Genomic DNA, 25,696 nt, shown 5'->3' with positions numbered 1-25,696 from the left:
CAAAAGGGCCAGCGTTTTGGGACGCAAGTGGCTGAGAACCATTCACCATTTGTATGCCACATCTCCTGTAATAGTCAACTGAAAGCGAATTAAGAAAGGTACTGAATGATGCCCCAACTGTCTCATCCTGTAGACCAGGGATTCCCAACCTTGTTTATGCCATGGACCCCTACCACTAACTAACTAACTCCTGCTGTACACCATGAACCCAATAGAGGACAAATGGGTATCAGTGCCAACCTTTGTGCCACTGGCTGGAAAGCATATTGTACAAAGGAAAGACCATGGTGCTCAGAGCAATCGTGAAAGTGCCAAAAGCAGTGCTCCGACCCCAAAAGTTTTTGTAGGCAATATGTCTGAGAAAACTTCTGATATGTTAATCAGGCAGTTACTTGTGAAATGTGGCTTGATTTTAAACTAGAAGAGAGTTCAAGGAGCTTTAGGAAAGTTGCAAGCATTTGGCTTTTGTTAGTATAAAGAACCAGAATGTACTCTGCATGCATTAAGGTTATTGCATGAACTTTAAATGAGAGACAAAAAGCTGTTTGTAAAGGTAGATGCAAAGACCAAAGCCCAGCTGGATGAATGGAAGGTTAAAAAGAAAGTTAATGGAGATACAAAAAGAGAGGATTCATCAGATCATGTTGTGGATGAGGAAACCAAGAGCAGAGATCAGATCGTAAAAGGGATGAATAGAAGGATTAATAAGAGAATAGTCCAGTGAACTAAATGCACCTTCCTAGATACACATCCTAGAAAGAAGAAAAAGGAAAAGAAAGAGGAGGATGACATGAGTGCTTTGGAAATGGAAGAGGATAAATGAGAACATGAGACAATCTGCAGATGCTGGAATTTCAAGCAACACACACAAAATGCTGGTGGAACGCAGCAGACCAGGCAGCATCTATAGGAAGAAGTACAATCGACTGTACTTCCTATGGATGCTGCCTGGCCTGCTGCGTTCCACCCACGTTTTGTGTGTGTTGCGAGGATAAATGAGAACTAATTTCTTGAGAAATTAGCAAATTCAGGGATACAGGATGCTAGAAGAAGAAAAAGGAAGGTGAGAAAAAGAAAGACGATGGAAAAGAGAGAAGAGATAAAATGAGAGTAAGAAAGAAAAAGCCATGAAAGAGAGAGGAAATGTGAGAAAGGAAAAGAGTGGGATAAAGAGAAAGAAAGAAGCCAGGACTGAGAGAGAAGCAAGGATCAAAGCAGATCCAAGGAGAAAAGCTGAGAAAAGGAGAAGAAAGTGTCCAGAGCTATCAGAACCACTTTCTGCAGTCTCAGAGTCGACTCCTACAGCCACCATGGAGGAGGCCTCAGAACCTGGGATTGTTTTCACAGCCACAAATCTCACCTGGCAAACAGAGCGACCACCCTTGTCAAGAAAATATTATTTCACAAGAGTGTTGTGTATTTCATATTTCAGTAATATTTGGATAATATAAACTTATTTGATTAAGCATTCATGTTTATTTAAATATTTCATTATAGGGTATGTAAAAATACATAGAAGTGCGTAAATGGCATATGTCATTACACCACCACTTGATATGCACACACCTCACTCAAGGTAAAATCGAATACACTCATAGTTATCTCCCAGCTCCCTTGTTTTCCTTTCAGTTAGTTTCATGTTTTGGAGTTGCAAAACATAACAGTTCAGTATCTGTAAAGGCAGAAATAGTTATTGATGATCTGCCATCAGAACTCATGAAGAATCTCACTGATAACTCTACCAAATTTCTGCAGATGTACTGTGGAGAGCATTCTAACTGGTTGCATCACCTTCTGGTATGGAGGGACCAGTGAATAGGATCAAAAAAAGCTGCAATCTCAGCCAGCTCCATCCTGGGCACTAGCCTCCCAACAATTGAGGATGTCTTCAAAAGGGGATGCCTCAGGAAGGCAGCAGCCACCATGAAGGAACCTCACCATCAGGAATGCCCTCTTCTCATTACTACCATTAACGAGGAGATACAGGAGTCTGAGGATGCACATTCAATGTATTAGGAACAGTTCCTTACCCTCCGCCATCAGATTTAGAAGCAGTCTATGAACACTGGCACTGCTCTTTCTGCACTACTTATTTTTGTATTCAATTTATTTTTATTCCTTATCGTAACTTAGTTTTTTAATGTCCTGCACTGTATTGCTGCCACGGAACAAGTAATTTCATGAAATATAGCAGTGATAGTAAACCTGATTCTGATTCTGAATTTCTGGTCATTGTATTATAGGAAGAATCTGGAGGCTTTGGAAAGAGTGCAGAAGCAGTTTACCTGGATTAGAGGGCATGTGCTATAAGGAGAGGTTGGACAAACTTGGATTATTTCCTCTGGAACAGTGGAAGCTGAGGGGAGATCTGATAGAGGTTTATAATATTATGAGAGACATTGATAGAGTAGATAGATTAGATTATGAGGACACTCAGTCCTCGTTTATTGTCATTTAGAAATACGTGCATGCATTAAGAAATGATACAATGTTCCTCCAGAATGTTATCATAAAAGAAACAAGACAAACTGAAGACTAACACTGACAGGACCACATAATTATAACATATAGTTACAGCAGTGCAAAGCAATACCATACTTTGATAAAGAGCAGACCATGGGACCGGTAAAAAAAAGTCTCAAAGTTCCAATTGACTCCCGATAGTCCCCGATAGCAGGCGGCAGAAGAGAGAAACTCTCTGCCATAAACCTCCAGGCACCGACAATTGTATCTTATTCCCCAGTGTCAAAATGTCTATTACTCAAGGGCATACATTTAATGTGAGAAGGGTATTCTCAAAAAAAGATGTACAAGGCAAGTTTATTTTTACGTAGAATAGTGCATGCTTGGAATGCATTACTAGAGGTGGTACTGGAGGTAAATATCATAGAGGAATTTAAGAGACACTTAGGTACATGAATGTGCAGCAAATGGAGAGGTGTGGAAATTGTTTAGGCAGAAGGCATCGATTTAATTAAGCGTTTAAGTTACTACAGGTGAGCATCCCCTAGCCGAAATACCTTGGGCCGGAAGTGTTTCGGATTTTGGAATACTTTGCATCTCTATGGGGATGATTTTGCACGTTGGGGATGTGGCCCAAATCTAAATACAAAATCCTTTTGCATTACATATGCAGCTTATACTCATACCCTGAAGGTTGTTTTATATAATTAATAATTGTAAGGTGTACATTGAACCATCAGAAAGATAAGCTATCACTTGGCTACCGAGGTGAACACTCTGACTGTTTGGCATCACCATCATTCCCAACTCTGAATTTGTGTGTTACTGGTAAACAGTCTTGTCTGATGCTTGTTCACGTACATATGTACTGATGTAGCCATTCAACACGTTAGATTTTCATCAACGATAACCTTGGCACACTCATCAATGACTTTCTCTGCTGCTTCATGATCTGCAAACACTTTATCACCACAAATCTTCAAACATTTAATGCTGTGCCTTTTCTTAAATTTTTGCAATCAGCCTGCTGAATATTCACAATTGCCTTCAATTTTCAATTTGTCATGATAGATCTTGTTTCATGATCACTGTTAAGTGGCACATGTTCACTTTGACACTAACGAATCTACTCTTTCAATGCACAATTGAGATCTTCATTTTTCGCTTTTTGCAGTGTTTTTCTATTTTTCGTTAACTTTTATTCTGAGAAGTGAGATCACTTATCAGAAATGTCTGTGGGGCGCCAAGTCTGGGAACTTTCCCAGTGCATTGTAGAATTTTCCATTTGTGAAGTCATATCAAATGCATAAAAATTTCAGATTTTGGAATTTCAGATAAGGTGTGCTCAACCTGAAGTTAAATTTGTTTAGCGCAGCATCCTGAGCCAAAAAAGCTATTCCTGTGCTATATTGTCCTATGTTTTAAAACAGCGGTCCCCAACCACTAGGCTGTGGACCGGTACCGGGCCACAAAGCATGTGCTACTGGGCCCCGAGGAAACGATATGAGTCAGCTGCACCTTTCCTCATTCCCTGTCACGCACTGTTGAACTTGAACATAAGCTTGCCGGCTGTCCCATACGGAACCGCCCTTGTCCCGTATCTCCCTGCTAAGGTAGAGCGTTCCTATGAAACCTTTCGTGCAGAAATGGCATAAAGCGCAACAGCCATTACCATTAATTTATATGGGAAAAATTTTTGAGCGTTCCCAGACCCAAAAAAACCCTACAAAATAACGCACAAAACCTAAAATAACACTAACATATAGTAAAAGCAGAAATGATATGATAAATACACAGCCTATATAAAGTAGAAATAATGTATGTACAGTATAGTCGGGAAGATTAAGCCAAAACCGATTTGTGGGAAAAATCGGCACATACGCGCATGTGCGCACAGGTGCCCACGCAACACTTCATGGTCATAGTAGCCTTTTGGGGTAAACAGAGTGTCCCGGGGATTGACTGCTACTTTGTCCCTTATTTGGGAGTGAGAAAGTTGGCAACCCTAACTGTAAAAGACATGTTGAGGTGAGTTTAACTCCGCTTGAACAGCACCCCCTCCCCACCCCCCCCACCCCCCTGTCGGCCAGTCCACAAGAATATTATCACTATTAAACCGGTCTGCGGTGCAGAAAAGGTTGGGGACTCCTGTTTTAAAAAACAGCTGCTTGGCATGTACTTTGGTCAGTGTCTCTCTGAGTCATGTGCATCTCATTAAAAGTTTCTCTGAAATCTTCCAAGCTACATTGAGAATAAAACAAATTGGTTTATTAGTCAGGACAGTTTCTTTAATATTGCTTTTCACAAACTCTCAGAGTGGATAAAAGCCAGTTAATAGATTTATAATTAATGCAAATTGCTTTGTGCAAAAATTTCTGTTGTGTCTGCTGCCATATTATAAAGTACTGACAATACTTATTTCATATAGGGGTTGCCTATTTTTTAGGGAGAAAATGAATTTAAAATACTTGTAGCTGAATTTGTGTTTGTACTCCTTCATGGTTTTTAAAAATCTGAGCGAGACATGATGAAGAAGTTGAAACTTCATTGGTAGTCTGGTTAAATCGCTGGACTAGTAATGTGAAGGCTTGGATACCTATCCAATCACAGAAACTGTGGAATTCAAATTCAGTTAATAATAGGGAATTAGAAGAAACAAGACAAAACTTGTTTTAATGATGATGACCATAAAAACTACCAGATTGTCAAAAGAAATCTGTTCCCTTTTATAGGGATGACACCATGCTTTCCTCGAGGTCAAAGCACTTGTTCCAATTAACCTCGCATTAAAACAGCAGCTTGGAATTTTGCCAAGTCAGGCTTTGGAAGTCAACATAAGCAACACCAACATCATTCTTCATAAACTAGAATTGACAGAAACATGTCCAGACTGATCCAACCTGTTTGTAGAAAGAATGTAAACTAAGCTGTTAGAAAATTCAGTGTGTCTTCTCTTCAGGCTCTAGACAAACTGATATTTTTCTATATTATCTTTGTAAGCCAATGTTTCTGTTTCACAAGATGAAGAAGTTCAGAAACAGTGTGAATGCAAAGTTCATGCCAGTGTTGAGAATACTGAAAGATTCAGGAAAATGATTTGAACAGCAAAAAAAATAACTCTCACACCCTTCTCAAAGTGTCATATTTTCCCACTATGTGTTCTTAATAAAAGAGTAGCATATCATGGCTTCCAAGCCCATCAAACCTGCACACATGGGGCAAAGCAGAGTCATCTGCATGCCCACTGTACTCTAAGCAAGGAACCCTGGAGCACATCCTCAGCGGCTGCACAAGGGCACTTGGTGAGGAACGATACTGATGGAGGCATGATCAGGTCCTGAAGCCCATCGCTGAAGCCATCAGCGCAAGAGTTGAGTGGGCGAAACGGTCCCGACCCTCCAAGCAGACCATTGCCTTTGTTAGAACTGGGGAGCAACCAATAGCTGCCAAAGGAACATCTGCAGGCATCCTGACCTCTGCAAGGGACTGGCAGCTGTTGGTGGACCTCGAACGGTAGCTGAAGTTCCCCAACCATATCGCAGCCACCACCCTGTGACCCGACATTGTCCTTGTGTCTGAGTTTACTAAGCAAGTGGTGGTGCTGGAGCTGACAGTCCCATGGGAAGATCGCTTGGAAGAGGCCTTTGAAAGGAAGCTCGCCAAGTACGCAGAACTGGTCAGCAACTGTCAGCAGGCTGGATGGAGAGCGAGGTGTCTCCCAGTGGAGGTTGGATGTAGGGGATTCGCAGCCCGTTCTTTAGCCAGAGGCTTCAGCAATTTGGGCAGCGAGGGAGAGAGGAAGAGGAGAGCCATCCGCAGTACCACCGATGCATAGCTAACTATCTGGACACAAGCTGAGGTCTGATCAGCCCCGGCTGGGTCACCTGGAGGAGGGTGTATGATGTTGAAAGACCCGAAACACCCGATGATTCCAGGAACATCACTGAAGATGTGTCCAGAGGCATCAGTGGATGTATGTACACAGTTAATAGAAGAATAGTGTATCATGGCCTTTTTGTTGTATCAGCAACATGTAGAAATCTCAATTAATCATTATCTTGATTTTATAAAGATCATTATGATCTTATTTGCATTAATTTATGATTCCCTTCATTGATGTTGCTGCTTCCTGGTTTAATATTCACTTGAATTGCCGTGATTGCATTTTCTGATTTGTCATGCAGTGTTATAATGTACCATCCTACTTTCCATTATTCGTTTTGACTCCTTAATCCTTAACGTTTTCAGATAGCGGAAGTAAAATTTTTCTTATCGTGGCTTATTAACATTAAGATCTGTCATTTTCAGAAGAGTGACTTGGTCATGTAACACTTGTTAATTTTTTTTCTCAGAATATAAAGCACCATGAAAGTAACTGGAGCTGCTGCTTAAAAATGTATTTGAAATTTCTGTTTTTTAAAGAATAATTTCTGTAGGCATTGATGCTACATAACCAGGGAAGAGTTCAAAACATAAATACATATGAATTGTAAACTGCGCCTTTAAGTTAATAGACCAAAGGTTAACTCATTTCTTTCTTGAGTATAATTCTTTATGATGAGGTCATGAGTACTATTGCAAAAAGTAATTTATCAATGTAAGAATGAAAAGGCATTGTACGACTTACTTTTGTAAATATCCTTTTGTTATGAATAATGTTTATTTTCATATACAGTATGAAAGAAATTTCATATTATGGAACTCCACTGTGTAGTTTTAATGATACTTGTTCCTGGTTTTTTATGTCTCTGCTTTCTTACAAAGTTATAGAGTACTGCACAGAGAAAAAGATTAGCTTTATTTGTCACGTGTACATCATCAAAGTATGCAGTGAAATATTTCATTTGTGTCAACAACTGACAGGCTAATTATGTGCTGGGCCACACTTCCAGTGCCAACATAATTTGCACACTATTTATTAAACCTTACTAATCTGTGTCTTTTTAAAGATTTTAAAAATATTGTAGACTTTTCATTCTGCAAGATCATGTATGTCTGATGGTCTCACATTCACATCAAAATAAGGTATTGACTAATATTTGGGTAATATTTCAACAAGTTTTTAGTGAGGTGCATTTGTCTATTGTTTAGGATTATTTATGAAAAATGGATAAACAGTTCTGCATCTGTGGATTTGACTTGCAGGTGATCTCTTTAGGTAGACTGAAGCCTCATTTGCCTCATTTTTATGAGTCAGACATATATCCTTGTTTAGGATGTTGGAAAAGGCTTGTAGCTTGGTTTGAGGATGTTGTTGTTGAGTAGCTCGCCGAGCTGGCTTGTTAGCTTGCAAATGTTTTGTTACTCAGCTAGGCAACATCATCAGTGCAACTTCGAATGAAATGTTGGTGATCTACACTGTTCATCTTTTATCTGTCCTGTTCTTGGTCTGTTTGTGTGTGTGGGTATATGTGCCACTTCTGTTGGTTACTGATTATATAATCTGCGATTGGGTGGTTAAAATCCGATGAGGTGATGATGGTTGTCCAGACTGTGTTAGTTGACCGTTATATAAGGCTACGTTCACACTAGACTGGATAATTTTGAAAACGCCGGTTTCGAGTAAAAATGGCAGGCATCCACACTAGACATTTTTCAAAATATTTCTGTCCACATTAAAACGATATTTGGGCGAATCTACTCCTACTGGGCATGTGCAGACACATCTACAGAAAACAAGCGAAGAGGAAACGGTATAATATTTACGTTTCCGTGGCGGCGTTGTGCTATTTCCATTGGTCAAAAACTAGAGTACCAACAACAACAGCGAAAGAAAGTTTTCAACAATGTCTTCGAGGAATACAAAGAAAACCTCTGCTGGAAAAAGCAGACCAGACTTCTTCGTTTAGGCAGACAATGAAGTCGAGCTGTTTCTGCGAGTTACAAATGACTACAAAGTCAGCAAAGCAGTGGAGAACGTGGAGATGTTTAACTCCAAACAAGCTATTAACATAGACAATAAAGTAAACAACACACTCATGAAGCTGTCCTGTACCCAAGATCAACAAGAGAGTGGAATCTTCTGCCGCCAGACCTGCGCAGTATTTCTGACGTTAATATTTTTGAAGATAGACTCAATCAAATCAATTTAGGGGATCTAGTCAAAAAAGCTCACTTTACAATTTAACTCTCACGCCGTTCACACAGACTGCGCGTTATAACAGCCGTCTGGCAGTACTTGCGCAGTACCAAACAGAAGCAGAAAAAGCGTTGTTGTGTTGTCATGACAGCGTTTTTAAATATCTCTGTTTATTCCATCCACGCTACAACGTGCAACAATCATTTTCAAATTTACACACTCTGGAGAGTGTTTTAGAAAAGCTCCGTTTTTGGGGCATGAAAACGCCGTTTCAATGTGGACGGAGGGTCAAAACGAAGAGAAAAAGCTTCGTTTTCAAAATTATCTGCTGCAGTGTGGACATAGCCTAAGATTAACGTTGTCCTCATTGATTGACACATGTAATCAGGTGTGAATTAGCTCTTGGCTCTGGACTGACAACTTGACGTTGAAGTGGGATGTAAACTGGATGTAGGGTAGGGTGACCAACTTGGTTGGCCGTTGTGTGTTTCTTTGATTTGTTGGTTGGACAAACAGCACTGAACAAAATTCCTTAAGTATTAATTCTTCTTGAAAACTTTGTAGAGATGTTCTTCTTCACTCTTCCGTAGTAATGCTGTGTTGCAATGTATTGTGGCCTGTTTGAATAATGTCATGATGCAGCTTTGCTTGTGGATGCCTGGGTGGTTGCTGTGGAAATTGAGTATTTGATCTGTGTGAGTTGCCTTTCGCTTTGAAATTCACTGTTGACTTGTTCAACCAATACATCTAAGAATGGAAGTCGGCTGTTATTCTTCTCTGGTAAACCTGATTCCGGTAAAGATGTTGATGATCAGTTGGTGGGTCTCATGCAACCATAGTGCACTTGATAATGACAAATGTGTCATCCACATTCCAGATCTATAGTTTTGGCTGAATCAGTGGCAGAACTATTTACTCCAGTCGCTGAATGACTGCTTCAGCCACGAGTCCTGAGATAGGCGATCCCATGGGTGTGTCCTTGATTTGGAAATACAGCATACAGATTGCACCTAGCAAGCTTTCACAGCTGAAAATTGAAATAATTGAATCCTGAGGGCTTCAGTGTGCCAAGATAGAAGATATGATGCTAGGGTAATAGAATTGTTTGCCATTTAAACAGGCCCTTTAGCCCATCACATCCATGCTGGCCTTTTATGTTGTTTATCGGATTTACAAGGGGACTCATTGAGACCACAGATGTAGATCAAAGTGGAGTGGGATGAAGAATTAAAGTGACAGGCAACTGGAAGCAGAGCGATCTCCCTGCAGACTGAACACAAGATACCCAATATGAATTTGGTTCTTCCAAGTAAGCAAGAAACTACATGAGCATTGAATGTAGTACACTTGATTGGGAGAAGTGCATGAGAATCTCTTCTTTACCTGGATGGACTGTTTCTGTCCTTAGGATGGAGAGGGGTATTGAAGTTTTTTTTTTAATACAATGACATTTTCACTCTCAACCATTCTTACTACTAGTAAGCTTGAGACCCATGCTGTTTTTTTTTTTGATAAGTTTTCTAACAATTGCCTTAAATGGATGCCCTGTGCTTATTAACCTCTGTTATAGGCTTCTCATAATTTAATGTGCTTCAATTAAATTTCTTCAAGTTCCCTTGGAAATAAAAACTAGCCCATTCATTCTTTGGCAGAAATTCCTCAATCCAGGAAATGTACTTAAAAATCTCCATCCTTCCTAGTAACTTCAATTAATTCAAAACTGATGATGAATAAAAATGTTTAGTTATTTCTGATTTAATGCTAGTTTTGATATTAAGCTTCTCTTGTATGTGATTTATAATAATGTTTACTTGATTTGTTATAATTAATAAATTGCCTAATTATGCAAGTGATGCCTTTATTGCATTGCTGGGAAAGGATGTTGAAAGGAGATTCAATAGTAACCTTTAAAATGATGTGCATGTAAAGTAAGTTTGACAGGACAGGGAAAGGCACAACAGACCAAATGATAACCTACTATTGATGATGAAAAGAAGAATATGAATAGAGTGTTTAAAAGATCATATTTATATTTTCACGTGCCAAGCAGTATCTTGGTCAATTGACATTTCATCTTTTCTCTTTCCTCTTCTTATTGTAGTTTAGAACTCAAACACACTGCTGCCTCTCGAGTTAGCAATAGCATTCATAAAGCAGCTCATTTATTGTAAATATTCACCTAATTAATTCTTTCCATATACCACTCTCTGCTGACTTGGAAATACATTACATCCTTTTATCAAGTCTGGGTCAACAACCTGTCGGCATTGTGGCTGTTCCTTCAGCATACAGACTAGCAGTTCATGGAGATACCTCCACAATTTTTTTGTGGAATGTGGAGAGATGTCCCAAATGGGTTTCTTACGTGTCAAGACTTTTGAGATTCTGTGAGGGACAATTATAGATGTGCAAAATTACTGGCCTGGCTCGTGGAAAATAAGTCAAGTGAATTAGTAAAAAATTGTTTTAGTACATCCTAAGTGCTGTTCTGTACTTTGTCGCAATGTGACCAGGTGCATGCACGTCGACTGTACCTCTTCCTAGAGATGCTGCCTGGCCTGCTGCGTTCACCAGCAACTTTTACGTGTGTGTGTCATGTATGCACCTGTAGTTAGATTCAGCCCGCACAACTATTTTCACATTTTATCCTCTCATTTTCTAAATATAAAATATATTGAAGTAGGATTTTTTGAGCTAACCTACAAAATATTGTGTATCATGTCGAATCAAAAGAAAAATTCCAAAACCTTTTAATAATTTATTAAAAATAAAAAAACAAAATTGTGAGGCTGAAAACATATTTATCCCCTCTGTAATTACTGTGCTAACTTTCCTCAGGTGCAATATACTGTATTCCCTTACCAACTCACCAAATTTGTTGATGTAGAAAATCAGAGAACCACCTGTAGTCAATGAATTCATAAGAATAAATACCACTTCACTCTGTAAGGTCCAGCAGTATGGTGGATTTTCAACAGACCAAACCAAATGAAGACAAAAGATGGAGCCGACTAAATCTACAACCATCTGTAGCTCCTTTCGGTCCTGTGCTGGAGCCCCTCCCCCCCAATACCAGACAGTGATACAGCTTGTTAGAATGCTCTCCACAGTACATCTATAGAAGTTTTTGAGTGAGAGGAATGAACAGTCAACATTTCACCAGTCCTGATGAAGGGTCTCAGCCCGAAACATTGATTTTGTTCCATAGATTCTGTCTGACCTGCTGAATTCTTCCAGCAACATTTAAAATCCATCTAGATAAGTACATGGATAGGAGATCTTACAGAGCTATGAGCCAAACATAGGCAGATGGGACCAGCTTGCTGGGTGACACAGATGGCCTGGAGAGTTGGGCCAAAGGGTCTGTTTCCATGCTGTATAACTCCATGACTATTAAGAGGTGAGAAATATGGTTGAAAAGAGAAATCTGCCCCCATGATAAATTAGAAAAACTGAAAAATGAACCAGCTATTATCCAGTAACAGCTATTCAAAGTGATTCTGAGCTGTTACCTTTGTTATAACTGTTGACCTCTAATCTTGTTAACTTTAAATAAGGCTACTGATGAGAGCAAGTTGAATCCCTCAAAGCAGGTTGCTATCTTTTCTATTACTTGGCAAGTATGAAAATAATTTATCATGGATCTGAGAAAATAAATACTTTACAAACCTTTCATGAGATCAGAAAGGTTGTTCTGCTCCACGTTTTTCATTGCATAGTCAAAGCATATATCATCCACCTCAGTTGTAAGGAAGAACCAACCAATCATAATGGCCCCAAGAAGAGGATAGATGCAGGAGGCACCTGTTCCTGTAATGTATACAACAACTAATATTAGTTATTGAACTCAAAATTCTAACATGAAATTTGTAACAATATATATGCATCAGTTTTTTCTCTCTTTTGTATTTGCACAGTTTATTGTTGTTTGCACTTTGGTTGTTTGTCTATGCTGTTGGGTGTGGCCTTTCATTGATTCTAGTGTTTCTGGCTTTTACTACATATGCCAGCAAGAAATTGAAACTCAGGGTTGTATATGGTAACATACAATTGCAAGAAAAAGTTTGCGAATCCTTTACCGTTACCTGGTTTTCTGCATTAATTACTCATGAAATGTGATCTGATCTTCAACTGAGTCACAATAATAGACAAACACAATCTGCCTAAACTAATAGCACATAAACGATTCTACTTTTCATGTCCTTATTGAACACACTGTTTAATCATTCAAAGTCCAGGCTGGAAAAAGTATGTGAATTCTTGTATTTAGTAACTGGTAGAACCCCCTTTAGCAGCAATAACCTCTACCAAACATTTCCTGTAGCTGCTGATCAGACTTGCAAGGAAGAATTTTAGACCATTCCTCCATACAAAACTGTTTCAGTTCATCAATATTTCTGGGTTACCTTGCATGAGCAGCTCTCTTCAGGTCATGTCACAGCATCTCAATTGGGTTAAGGTCTGGACTTTTACTTGGCCATTCCAAAACACTAATTTTCTTCTTTTTAAACTATTCTGTTGTTGATTTACTCGTGTTTTGGATCATTGTCTTGTTGCATTATCCAATTTCTATTAAGCTTCAGGTGATGGACCACCACCCTGACATTCTCCTGTAAAATGTCTTGATACGATTTTGAAATTATTGTTCCCTCAATGATTGCAAGCTGTCCAGGCCTGAGACAGCAAAGCAGCCCCAAACCACGATGCTCCTTCCACTATGCTTCACAGTTGGGTTGAGGTTTTGGTGTTGGTGTGCAGCGTCCTTTTTCCTCCAAACATAGTGCTGTGCATTTCTGCCAAAAAGTTCAACTTTTGTCTCACAGAACATTATCTCAGAAGTTTTGTGGAACACCAGGTGGTCTTCTGCAAACTTAAGACATGAAAAAATGTTTTTCCATGGTGGAACCATTCTTGTTCAGTACTTTTCTTATAGTGGGCACATGAAGAGACTTTAGCAAGTTCCAGAGATTTTTGCAGGTCTTTTGATGTTACCCTTGGATTCTTTTTCACCTCCTTCAGTATTGTACATTGTGCTCTTAGACTCCAATTATTTAAATGGCGTACTCAATATTGATTAGGAGTACAATTATTTGTGTGTTACTAGTTTAGGCAGATTGTGTTGGTCTATTATTATGATTTAAGTGAAGATCAGACCACATTTTATGAGTAATTAATGCAGAAAAGTGGATAATTGCAAATGGTTCACAAACTTTTTCTTGCATCTTTATAAAAGAGGCTACTGTCCTGCCAACAGTCACTCTGAGTGAGCTGCAGAAGTCAGCAGCTATAACTGGAGATGAAGTTCATGGCTCCATAGTCTCTGAGGCCTTACACAAAAAGGGTATTCATGGAAAACTGGAAAAGGCAAAGCCCTGGCTAAAAAGAAAGCATTTCCTTGCCCATAAAGACTTCGCAAACCATCACTTAGAAGGTATTATAAAGATGTGGTAGGGGTCTTGTGGTCAGATGGGACTAAAGTGGAACTTTTTGGTCTCAACTCTAAATGGTACGTGTGCTAAAATCTGGTACTGCGCATTAGCTGGGTAACACTATCCCTGCTGTAAAGTATGGTAGAGGTAGCATCGTACTATGGGGATGCTTTTCAACAGCAAGCATTGGAAATCTGGTCAGGATCAATTGGAAAATGAATACTGCTAAATACAGAATGATCCTGAATAAAAATCTGCTAGCCTCTGCTAGAAAGCTTAAACTGAGGAAGAACTTTATTTTCCAGCAGGGCAACAGTCCAAAGCACACAACCAGAACAACCATGGAGTAGCTTCAAATGAAGAAAATGGATGCCCTTGAGTGGCCCAGTCAGAGTCCTGATCTTAACCCGATTAGACATCTCTGGAAAGATCTCAAAATTGCTGTCCACTGCCACTCCCTAACTAATTTGGCACAGCTTGAGCAATTTAGCAAGGAGGAATGGGCAAATCTTGCTTCATCACGTTGTGCGAAGCTAATAGAAGTTATCCAAAAAGACAACTGGCTGTAATAGCTGCAAGAGGTGGCTCAACAAAGCACTGAGCAAAGGAGGATGAATACTGATGACAATACAGTTTTTGAATTTTTAGTTATCGTGCTTTAGAATTTTCCCTGTTTTTGGGGCTCTACTGTGAAAAAAGCAACATGTGATTCACAAATAAAAATTGTCGGTTAAATTGATCAAAATCCCTGTTTGTAGTACTCATTTATGCGAACAAAGGGTTGGAAGCTGAATACTTTTTCAAGGCACTATACATTTAACACAAAGCATCCACTTAGATACCCAGTACTAATGGGATCCAGATTTTGTTTTACTCTATTCATTTCTGCAATGGAAACCAGGTCCCAGTGGTGCTTTGCTCCAACTAGAGATACTGTTTTGAATAATGAGGAAGCCCCATTCAGTTTAAAGGAGCAGAATTTCTAATTAGCATTGCTGGTGGCAGTCACTAATACTGCCACCAATCTGCCAACTAAAATCTATTAATGGTTTCTAGCAGAGTCATATTTCTTGTGAACTCTCAGCACTAGAGTTTGGAAATGAACTGTCTGCACTGTGAATTAATCCCTAAAAGATATATGTGATGCAATTATTCAATACTTTATCTATCTTTTCCTATAACTTGAGGGATGGGAACTTGAGTGAACGAGTCAGAGAGGCACCAGATCAATTATTTAAACTCATAGCTTTTCAAAAAAAGGAGCACACAGTCAGTGGCCACTTTATTAGTTATCTTCTGTACCTTAAAAAGTGGCCACTTTATATCTTTGTGATCTTCTGCTGTTGTAGCCTATCTATTTCAAGGTTCGACATGTTGTGCACACTACTGTTATAACGCATGGTTTCTTGAGTTACTGTCTCCTTCCTGCCAGCTTAAACCAATCTGGCCTTTTCCTCTGACCTCTCTCATTAACAAGGTATTTTTGCCCACAGAACTGCAGTTCACTGGATTTTTTTTTTGCTTTTCACACCATCCTCCATAAAATCTGGAGACTGTTGTATGTGAAAACCCCAGGAGATCAGCAGTTTCTGAGATACTGAAACCACCCTGTCTCATACCAACTATCATTTCCCAATCAGTCACTTAGATCACATTTCTTCCTCATTCTGATGTTTGATCTATAAAACAACTGAACCTCTTGACCATGTCTGCATGCCTTTTTGCATTGAGTTGCTACCATGTGTATGGCTGATTAGATAGGGTGCAACAGAGGCATAGTGGTTAAAGTGATGCTGTTGCAGCTTGGGGTGTCACAGTTCGGAGTTCAATTCCAGCGTCCTCTGTAGGAAAGTTTGTATGTTCTTCGTGTGTGTGTGTGTGTGTGTGTGTGTGTTTTTCCTCCAGGTGCTCTGATTTCCTCACACAGTTCAAAAGTACACTGCTTAGTGGGTTAACTGATCATTGTAAATTGCCCTGTGATTAGGCTAAATTGATGGGTTGCTGGGTGATGCAGCTTGGTGGGCTGTTCTGCATTGTATTTCTAAATACATAGATATTTGCATTAATAAGCTGGTATACAGGTGAACCCACTGAGTATATTTTTCACTTTAATTGTTTTGAAATTCACCCCATCCTCTCTTGAAAATTGTTCCCTAGGCATTTAAATGGTTAATTTTTCAAAATCCTTTTTCAACAGTTCATATTTTCACCTATGGATGTGTTTTTGATTTTGGTAGGTAGAGTTACAGTATACCTTTCTACAGAACAAAATGACATTACTTTTTCCTCAGGGAAATTTTCTTCCTGGTGTTAACCCATTTGTTTTCTTTATTTTCAGTTTAAATTTTAAAGATCCTGAGGCAGTCAGAGCCCTTACATGCACTTTATTGAAAGAGGACTTCGGACTTACAATTGACATCCCATTGGAGAGGCTGATTCCGACTGTTCCTTTGCGGCTCAACTACATACATTGGGTTGAAGACCTTATAGGCAGTGACATCAGTAAAAGTGAACTGATTCGAGGAATTGATATAGGTATACAGCTTCAGTTCCTCCTTGTTTTCCTGCACTAAGTCTAACCAAGAATTACTTACAATTTGTGCCATAGTGTGTGATGACATTTTGTAAATGGTTGTTAACGCAAACGATGCTTTTCACTGTATATTTTGATGTATAGTACATATGATAAATCAGTCTGAATCTAATTATTTCATTGAGTTGGACGTCTATTTATTCCAGTATCATCAGGATTTCATGACGTATTTGAATTTAAATGTACTGAGCCACACAGTTAATAAACAAACTGAAGAGAAATTCTGAGTTAGAACATAGAACAAGAAAATAGAACAGTACAGCACGGTAACAGACCCTTCAGTCCATCATGTCTATAGCAAACATGATGTCAATCTGAACTAATCCATTTGTCTGAACGTGTCCACATCCCTCTGTTCCTGCCATGTGTCTATCTAAATGCTTCCATAATATTGCTATCTATCTGCTTTTACCTCTTCCTTTGGCAGCACTATCCAGTCACGTAGTCACTTTTAGTGTATAAAGCTTGCCATGCAAATCTCTTTCAAACTTTTTTCCTCTCACCTTAAACCTATGACTCCTAGTATTTCTCATTTCTACCCCTGGCTATCTAGTCTACCTATGCCTGCTATAATTTTATATACATCTATCAGGTCACCTCTCAGGTCCTGATGCTGCAGATAAAACAATCTATATTTGTGCAACTGTTCATTATTTTCCAAATTTGTCTAAATTCTCTCCCTAAAACCCTTTACCGATATTTTTCCTAGTAGTGAGAGGAATTTGAATAAATAGAACTATCAGTCAAAAATCTGTATTGCTAGAACAAAGGACATTAGCTTGAGGTTTTTAATTGTTTTTACAATTGTTAAACTTTGTGATAATATTGCCATCGAGAAAATATCTCTGTGAAATGTAAGTTCACCAACTTTGTGGCTATCTTGTTCACTATTTCATCCTAGAGTGGATCAGACTGGAGGCCCTTTCTTGCTTGGAATGAGCTCTATGGTTGGTAAATCACCACTTGACAAATCACAAGCATGAATCTTTATCCCACCTCTCTGTGGCAACGTGTCTTATTGCCTTAAGACATCAGGCTTTCTGACCGTACAAATTCAAGAAGTTTTATGTCAGTTGATTTGGTATCTTATTCTGGCACCATCCAGTCTGCTGAATGATTAAAGTGTGATTCATTTAAAAATCCCTATGTAATAAATTCTATAACTGCAGAAAAACATAATTTAAATTATTTGGATTTACATAAAATTCTGTTAGCTCCAAATCGTCCTCCACTAACGCAATTCCACCTGACATATATAAAATAATTAGCCTTGCCAATCAAAACTCAGCTATTGCTTTTAATCTACCATTGTTTCACATATACTTGTTCTTTACTTTCTTAACTCATTGATAGGAACAATATGGCACTTTTAATGACGTAGATATGGGAATCTTATATTCTGAAGTTGAAAACAGGAACTTTGATATTACTATCAATAAAGGCAAGCATGCCACTGATCATAATATCCAAGATTAAAATGCAAAATAAAAATCAAATACTGGAATCCAAAATAGAGAAAATGCTGGAAATATTCAGCAGACCAGGCAGCATCTGCGGAGAAAGAAACAGTTAACACTTCAGGTCAATGACCCAATAAAAGATTATCAACCTGAAATGCTAGCAGTTTTCTCTCTGCAAAGCTGCCTGACCTGAGTATTTCCATTGCTATAACATTGCCAAGAAGATTGTTTATGAAAAGAAGCAATCCACTTGGCAACAGTATTGTAAATTAACCTCCAGTTAAAGTGTCCAGGAGATGTAAGAATTGTATTTTTTTAAAGGAATAGAGCGGGATAGGAACCAATGTGTGGTTTTGGCAGTTACATTAGAAAAAAACTTGATTTAAAAGCTGACTGTCATTTACCAATGTAATAAACCACAAAGTCCACATTATGTTACGCAAAACCTTCCAACGATTCTTATCATACTAGGGTCAATTTAGGCACTAAGTGGTAGAAGTTCTCAACCAACTCAGACAAATTTAATGGTCACACATTAGTCTCTTTTGTATTGCTGTATTTCCATTGTGTGCCATCCAACACTGTCAAGTAATGTAGGCACACCACGTCAAATGAGACTGCATGTTCTTCCATTTTGTTTATGCAAATGTTAATTGAGCTGTTTGTTCATCAAGGCATTCCAAATCTACTAGAACAGGAAATATTCTACATATATGCTACTAGTTGATGCATAGCAAGAAAATTTACACTTGGTTTACTTTTTAGTGCTGAGTTAGCTGACTACAGCTGGGCAGCCATGGATTATCTCAATGTGGTCTTAGACGGTCTGCTATACAGCATGAAGCAAACCCCTGAGAGTTTCCTTTTCTGATTTCTAAAAGTGTACTTGTGGGGATTTCAGACTCCAATTTCAATGCGATGCTTTGCTTGTTAATATAGTCAGTCTGTCCTTACTGTGTAGACACCAATGAATAATCATTTCCATACGGTGCAGGAATGCCGCTTCTGTCTTTTGTACAGTAGTTTAAGATAAATTACCGTCTGCAGAAGAACACAGATAAAAATTCAGATAATGAGGGAGAAATTAAAAGCCAGGTTAATGATACTCAATTAGTACCTTATTTCAATTCTGAACTAAATGCCACTGATGCAAAGACCAAAAATGCCTTGGTGGACAAGTGATTGCTGTCAAGTGCCAATAATTGCAGATAATCTCAAGATGAAGATGATAAATTAGAGATTGCATTTTTATTGTTCTGTTGGCTTTTTCATTCCTGAAGATCTGAATAAGATATTGAGTAGCTGTTCATGGGTTTCCTTGTTGTTGAGATTTATACTGATGTTATATTAATGAGGTGTGACTAATTTACGCACAGTGCTAAAATTCTAACTCTATAGACCTGTTTCCTGTATGTTTGATCATGTATAAGCCTGGTCTTGGTGTAAATAACAGAAGCAATTTTTGTGCCTTTCCTCTCTTCTGATAGAAAAGTAAAAAAAAAAACAGCCAGTGTAAAGAATACATATAGTGAATTTGGAATAAATGTTATATGTAAAATACAGTGTTAAAATGTTAAACTAAATTACAAAGAAGCTACTGTAGTGTTCTTGGTTTCTAAATATGCATGAGATAGGCAGCCTAATTAGAAGGATGCTGTGCTGGTGGATTGCTGAAAGGATAGTTTTTACAGATTATTCCTCAGGAGTATTGAGATCATGCAAATGTTTCATTGTTAGATTATCCATCTTTGTGGAATGCCTTGTCCGTATTGTGTATTTACGCCAAATCCTATCTGTGCTACAATCCAAAAAATAAGATAATGAATTGGATTTGATATTAATTAGGGAAGTTTCGATCAAATTTAATCATGTACAGCAGTTTATAAAATGTTAACTGTAGGAAGCTTAAGGTACCACTAATGTACTCATTTGTGCTATCATTTCCTTGTATGACATGTACATGGTTGCTGCTGGGTTCCTAAAGAAGGGACTGAGCACGTACAAGGCTTCTCAGTGTAATGTTTATTTGGGATGGAGTTAGTGGTTTGGTAATAGTGAGGCGAGTCACATTAAGAAGGGCAACTAAAGCAAACTATTCTTGCGAAATATCTGTGGATAGAAATAACCAGTTGAAATCCTTTATCAGAGCTGGAAAGAAAAGGGGAAGAGGCCAGAATAAGAGGGTGGGGCAGGGAAAGTAATACAAGTTGGCAGGTGATGGTTAAGACCAGGTGAGGAGGGAGGTGGCTGGGTGGAAGTGGGTGGGAGATGAAGTAAGAAGCTGGGAGGTGATAGGTGGAAGAGGGTAAGGGCTGAAAAAGAAGGAATGTATTAGGAAAAGGCAGTGGATGACGGAAGAAAGGGAAGAAGGGTCAACAGGAGCCCAAAATGTCAACTGTTCATTCCTCTCCATGACTGACCTGCTAAGTTCCTTCCAGCATTTTATTTGTGTTGCTCTGCATATCCAACATCTGCAGAATCTCTTGTGTATATCACAGATGCCTAAGGTTTCTTACTCTTGATATTCAGCCTTATAGAACTGACAAATAATGATGAGAACCATCTCAAAAATCGGAAAGCTGGATACAGATCAGTTTCCCTGAAGATTTCCACACCAGGAAGAAACTGAAGTGTCCTGAATACATTTGAAGCTAAAGTATAGCAAACTCTGCTGCTTATTAACTGTCCTATCAGTTAATTAGTATTACATGATACTTATACTGATGGACTATGCTTAAGGAATTGAAAATATTGATAGAAGTATATTATATAATCACTGAAAGTTTAAGTTTATTCAGTGTGTTCTTTTCAAAGTTCAAAATGAACCCTTTGCAACTACCTGATCTTCTGCATAATTTACTCATAAAATGTGGTCTGATCTTCATCTAAGTCACAATAATAGGCAAACACAATCTTCCTAAACTAATAACACACAAACAATTGTACTTCTCGTCAATACTGAGTACGGCATTTAAACAATCACAGTCTAGGTTTAAAAAAGTATATGAACCTCTGGGGTAATGTCTTCTACAAAAGCTATTTGGAGTCAGGTATTCCAGTCAATGAGATGAGATTGAAGGTGTGGGCTGTAGTGCTGCCCTGCTCTATAAAAAAGACAAAATTAGGTAGTGACAGTTTGCTCTTCTCAAGAAAGATCTGTTTATGTGCACCATGCCTCAATCCAAACAACTTTAGGAAGAAATTAGAATTGTAGAGATGCACAAAGCTGGAAAAGGATACAAAAGTATTTCTAAAGACCTGAATGTTCATCAATCCAGAGTAAGAGAACCTGACTACAAGTGGAGGAAGTTCAGTTCTGTTGCCACTCTCCCTAGGAGAGTATCCTGCAAAGATCGCACTAAGAGCACAACGTACAATACTGAAGGAGTTGAAACAGAACCCAAGGATAACAGCAAAGGACCAGCAAAAACCTCTAGAACTTGCTAAAGTCTTTGTTCATGTATCTACAATAAGAAATACACTGAACAAGAATGGTGTTCATGGAAGAACACCACAGAGGAAACTACTGCTCTCCAAAAAAAAAGTATTGCTCCACGTCTCAAGTTTGCAGAAGATCAACGGGATGTTCCAGAAACTTCTGGGACAATGTTCTGTGGACAGATGAGACAGAAGTTGAACTTCTTGGCAGAAATGCACACCACTATGTTTGGAGGGAAAAGGACGCTGCATACTAACACCAAAACCTCAACCCAACTGTGAAGCATAGTAGAAGGAGCATCAAGGTTTGGGGCTGCTTTGCTGTCTCAGGCCCGGATAGCTTGCAATCATTGAGGGAACAATAATTTCAAAATCGTATCAAGACATTTTACAGGAGAATGTCAATGCAGTGGTCCATCACCAGAAACTTAATAGAAATTGGATAATGCAACAAGACAATGATCCAAAACACAAGAGTAAATCAATAACAGAATAGTTTAAAATGAAGAAAAAATGTGTTTTGGAATGGCCAAGACCTTAACCCAATTGAGATGCTGTGGCATGACCTGAAGAGAGCTGTTCATGCCAGGTATCCCAGAAATATTGGTGAACTGAAACAGTTTTGTATAGAAGGAATGATCTAAAATTCTTCCTTGCAAGTCTGATCAGCAGTTACAGGAAATGTTTGGTAGAGGTTATTGCTGCTAAAGGGGGTTCTACCAGTTATTAAATACAAGGGTTCACATACTTTTTCCAGTCTGGACCTTGAATGATTAAACAATGTGTTCAATAAGGACATGAGAAGTAGAATTGTTAGTGTGCTATTAGTTTAGGCAGATTGTGTTTGTCTATTATTGTGACTCAGATGAAGATCAGATCATATTTCAAAAGTAATTAATGCAGAAAACCAGGTAGTTGCAAAGGATTCACCAACTTTTCCTTGCAATTGTATGTCACCATATACAACCCTGAATTTCATTTTCTTGCTGGTATATGGAGTAAATGTCAGAAACACTAGAATCAATGAAAGGCCACGCCCAACAGAATAGACAAATGACCAAAGTGCAAATGATAATAAACTGCAAATACAAAAGAGAGAAAAAACTGATGCATATATATCGTTACAAATTTCATGTTAGAATTTTGAGTTCAATAACTAATATTAGTTGTTGTATACATTACAGGAACAGGTGCCTCCTGCATCTATCCTCTTCTTGGGGCAACTATGAATGGTTGGTTCTTCCTTGCAACTGAGGTGGATGATATGTGCTTTGACTATGCAATGAAAAACGTGGAGCAGAACAACCTTTCTGATCTCATTAAAGGTTTGTAAAATATTTATTTTCTCAGATCCATGATAAATGATTGTCATACTTGCCACCAAGTAATAGAAAAGATAGCAGCCTGCTTTGAGAGATTCAACTTGCTGTCATCAGTAGCCTTATTTAAAGTTAACAAGATCAGAGGTTAACAGTTACAACAAAGGTAACAGATCAGAATCACTTTGAATAGCTGTTATTGGAAAATGGCTGGTTCATTTTTCAGTGTTTTTAATTTATCATGGGGGCAGATTTCTCTTCTCAACCATATTTCTCACCTGTTATAGTCATGGAGTCATACAGCACCCTTTGGCCCAACTCACCAGGCCATCTGTGTCGCCCAGTAAGCTGGTCCCATCTGCCTGTGTTTGGCCCATAGCTCTCTAAGATCTCCTATCCATGTACTTATCTAGATGGATTTTAATTGCTGCTGGAAGAACTCAACAGGTCAGACAGCATCTATGGAACAAAGTCAATGTTTCGGGCTGAGACCCTTCATAAGGACTGGTGAAATGTCAACTGTTCATTCCTTTCACTCAAGAACTTCTATAAATGTACCCTGGAGAGCATTCTAACAGGCTGCATCACTGTCTGGTATGGGGGGGTGGGAGGCTACTGCTCAGGACCGGAAGAAGCTGCAGATTTGTAAATTGAGGTTGTAAATATAGTCAGCTCCATCTTGGGTACTAGCCTACAAAGTACCTAGGATATCTTCAGGGAGCGGTGTCTCAGAAAGGCAGCGTCCATTATTAAGGATCTCCAGCACCCAGGGCATGCCCTTTTCTCACTGCTACCTCAAGTAGGAGGTACAGAAGCCTGAAGGCACACACTCAGCGATTCAGGAGCAGCTTCTTCCCCTCTGCCATTTGATTCCTAAATGGACATTGAACCCTCGAACACTACCTCACTTTTTTAATATATTATTTATGTTTTTTGCATGGTTTTTAATCTATTCAATATACGTATACTGTAACTAATTTACTTATTATTTTTTTCTCTTCTATATTATGTATTGCATTGAGCTGCTGCTGCTAAATTAACAAATTATACGACACATGCAAGTGATAATAAACCTGATTCTGATTCTATTGGTGCTGCCTTACCCGCTGGCTTCCTCCAGAATTTTGTCCCTGTTACTTTGGATTTCCAGCAGCTGCAGAATCTCTTGTGTTTTAAATGTTGCTAGTGTACCTGCCTCAATCACTATTTTTGGCAATCCATTTCAAATATGCCGTACCTTTTGTGTGAAGAAGCTGCCTCTGATGTCCATTTTTAAACTTTTGCCTCTGATCTTAAACCCAAATTCTGTTGTTTTTAGCATCACCTTAATGAGAAAAAGATTATGCATTTTCACCTTGTCTGTGCTCCTCATGATCTTGTATATGTTTATCAGGTCACCCCTCAATCTGTTGTGTTTCAAGGTATAATCTCCTAGTCTATGCAACCTTTCATTGTAACTCAGACACCCAAGTCTAGGCAACATACTGGTAAACCTTTTCTGCGCATTTTCTAGTTTAATAACGTCTTTCCTATAACAGGGTGGCTGTTGTGTGTTGTGCAGAAGTTTTCAGGATTTTCATCAATGAATGAGTTTCAATCTTATTTTTTGTGTAGATTGAATAACACCACACTAGATAGTGGCCCATCTATAAAACTAGCCACACACCAGAATGATTTAAATTACCATTAAGATTTTCTATTGGCCATTTGCACTCAATGTGAAAGCATCTAAAATTAAGCTGAATCATCTGGGTGCAAAAATGCCAACATGCATATTTAAATAGCTTTTGAACTTTAAAAAAAATTATTTTCAGGTGGTGATATTTCTTTGTGATTTATATTTTTAGCTATAAAATTCAACTTTATCAAATTATCACTCTTAAAAGTAATTTTTCTTTAAAATATATTCTTCGATAGTTTTTAAAGTTCTAGGCTATTACTATCCTTTGCTGCACAATGACACAGCTAATAGAGTCTCACAGCTGAAGGTTCAATACTGACCCCTGCTTGCACATTCTCCCTGTGCCTGCCTGGGTTTGCTTTAGATGGCCTGATTTCCTCCCATATCTCAAAGATATTAAGTTGGTAGGTTAATTGGCCACCGTAATTTCACCCAAGTATAGGTGAATGGTAGATTCTATGAGGAATTGATGGAAATCAGGAAAGAATAGCAAAGATTGGTGGGAATGGGTTTTGTTCTTTTAGCTGGCATATACTCGGTGGGCTGAAGTGATGTCTTTCTGTGTCAGCTGCAAATAACATGGTAATATCAACAACAAATTTGAAAGTTCTCATTTCCATTGCAGTGGGCAGTTCAGTGATTAAAATGAATAAAGTTAACAATGGTAGATACTGTCGGCATAGCATTTGTCCGTCATATTTGTTATTCAGTGGTTGACCAAGCAGAAAAAGGGCAGTGTGGGAGGAAAGAAAGAAAGGAAAGATTAATGGCGTGATTGGAGTGAAGAGACATGATAATTAAGGGAGAAATTTATAGAAGGTAGACAGAAAGAGAGGTAGGAAAACTGCTGGAGGCCAGGATCAATTGTTATACATTGATAACTGAATGTCAAAATGTTATTTGGCTCATTTGTTTTCTTCAGGTTAACTCATCTAATAATTGACTTGTTTTGCAAAAAAAAATCTGAATTCTGCTGATTGCTGCTTCTTTTGTTCTGACTATTTGTAAGATTTTGATAGTAATTTGTTTGGTTTAAATAATGTCAGAATCTTGGAGGACTGTTCCTGAATACATTCCAATTATTCCATCTAATTTCAAAGCCACTCTTAAAATTCAGGAATCAGATGGTAGTATTTCTGCGCATAAGGATTAATCTTTAATTCTGGGCCTGTATTGTTGAAGATGTTTGTAGTGAGTTAGATTAATAGTTTGAGTTTGGTCTATATCAGATATA

At 38.4% G+C, this 25,696-nt stretch overlaps 1 protein-coding gene and 1 pseudogene across 1 annotated transcript in view; both read left to right on the top strand.

Moving 5' to 3' along the window:
- Positions 1-25,696, top strand: part of mettl16 (methyltransferase 16, N6-methyladenosine) — a 127,880-nt gene that overhangs the window by 42,992 nt on the left and 59,192 nt on the right. Inside the window, exons 3-4 of the mRNA XM_072243182.1 lie at positions 16,310-16,506; positions 22,647-22,787. Coding sequence (XP_072099283.1) covers positions 16,310-16,506; positions 22,647-22,787 — 338 coding nt within the window. The remainder of the gene's footprint in view (positions 1-16,309; positions 16,507-22,646; positions 22,788-25,696) is intronic.
- Positions 197-823, top strand: LOC140187715 (RNA-binding protein 25-like; annotated as a pseudogene).

This window comes from Mobula birostris, chromosome 25, assembly GCF_030028105.1.
Source record: "Mobula birostris isolate sMobBir1 chromosome 25, sMobBir1.hap1, whole genome shotgun sequence".
In the NCBI taxonomy this organism is placed as follows: domain Eukaryota; kingdom Metazoa; phylum Chordata; class Chondrichthyes; order Myliobatiformes; family Myliobatidae; genus Mobula; species Mobula birostris.
Note: the sequence above shows the minus strand (reverse complement) of the source record. Positions and strands in the feature narration are given on the sequence as shown.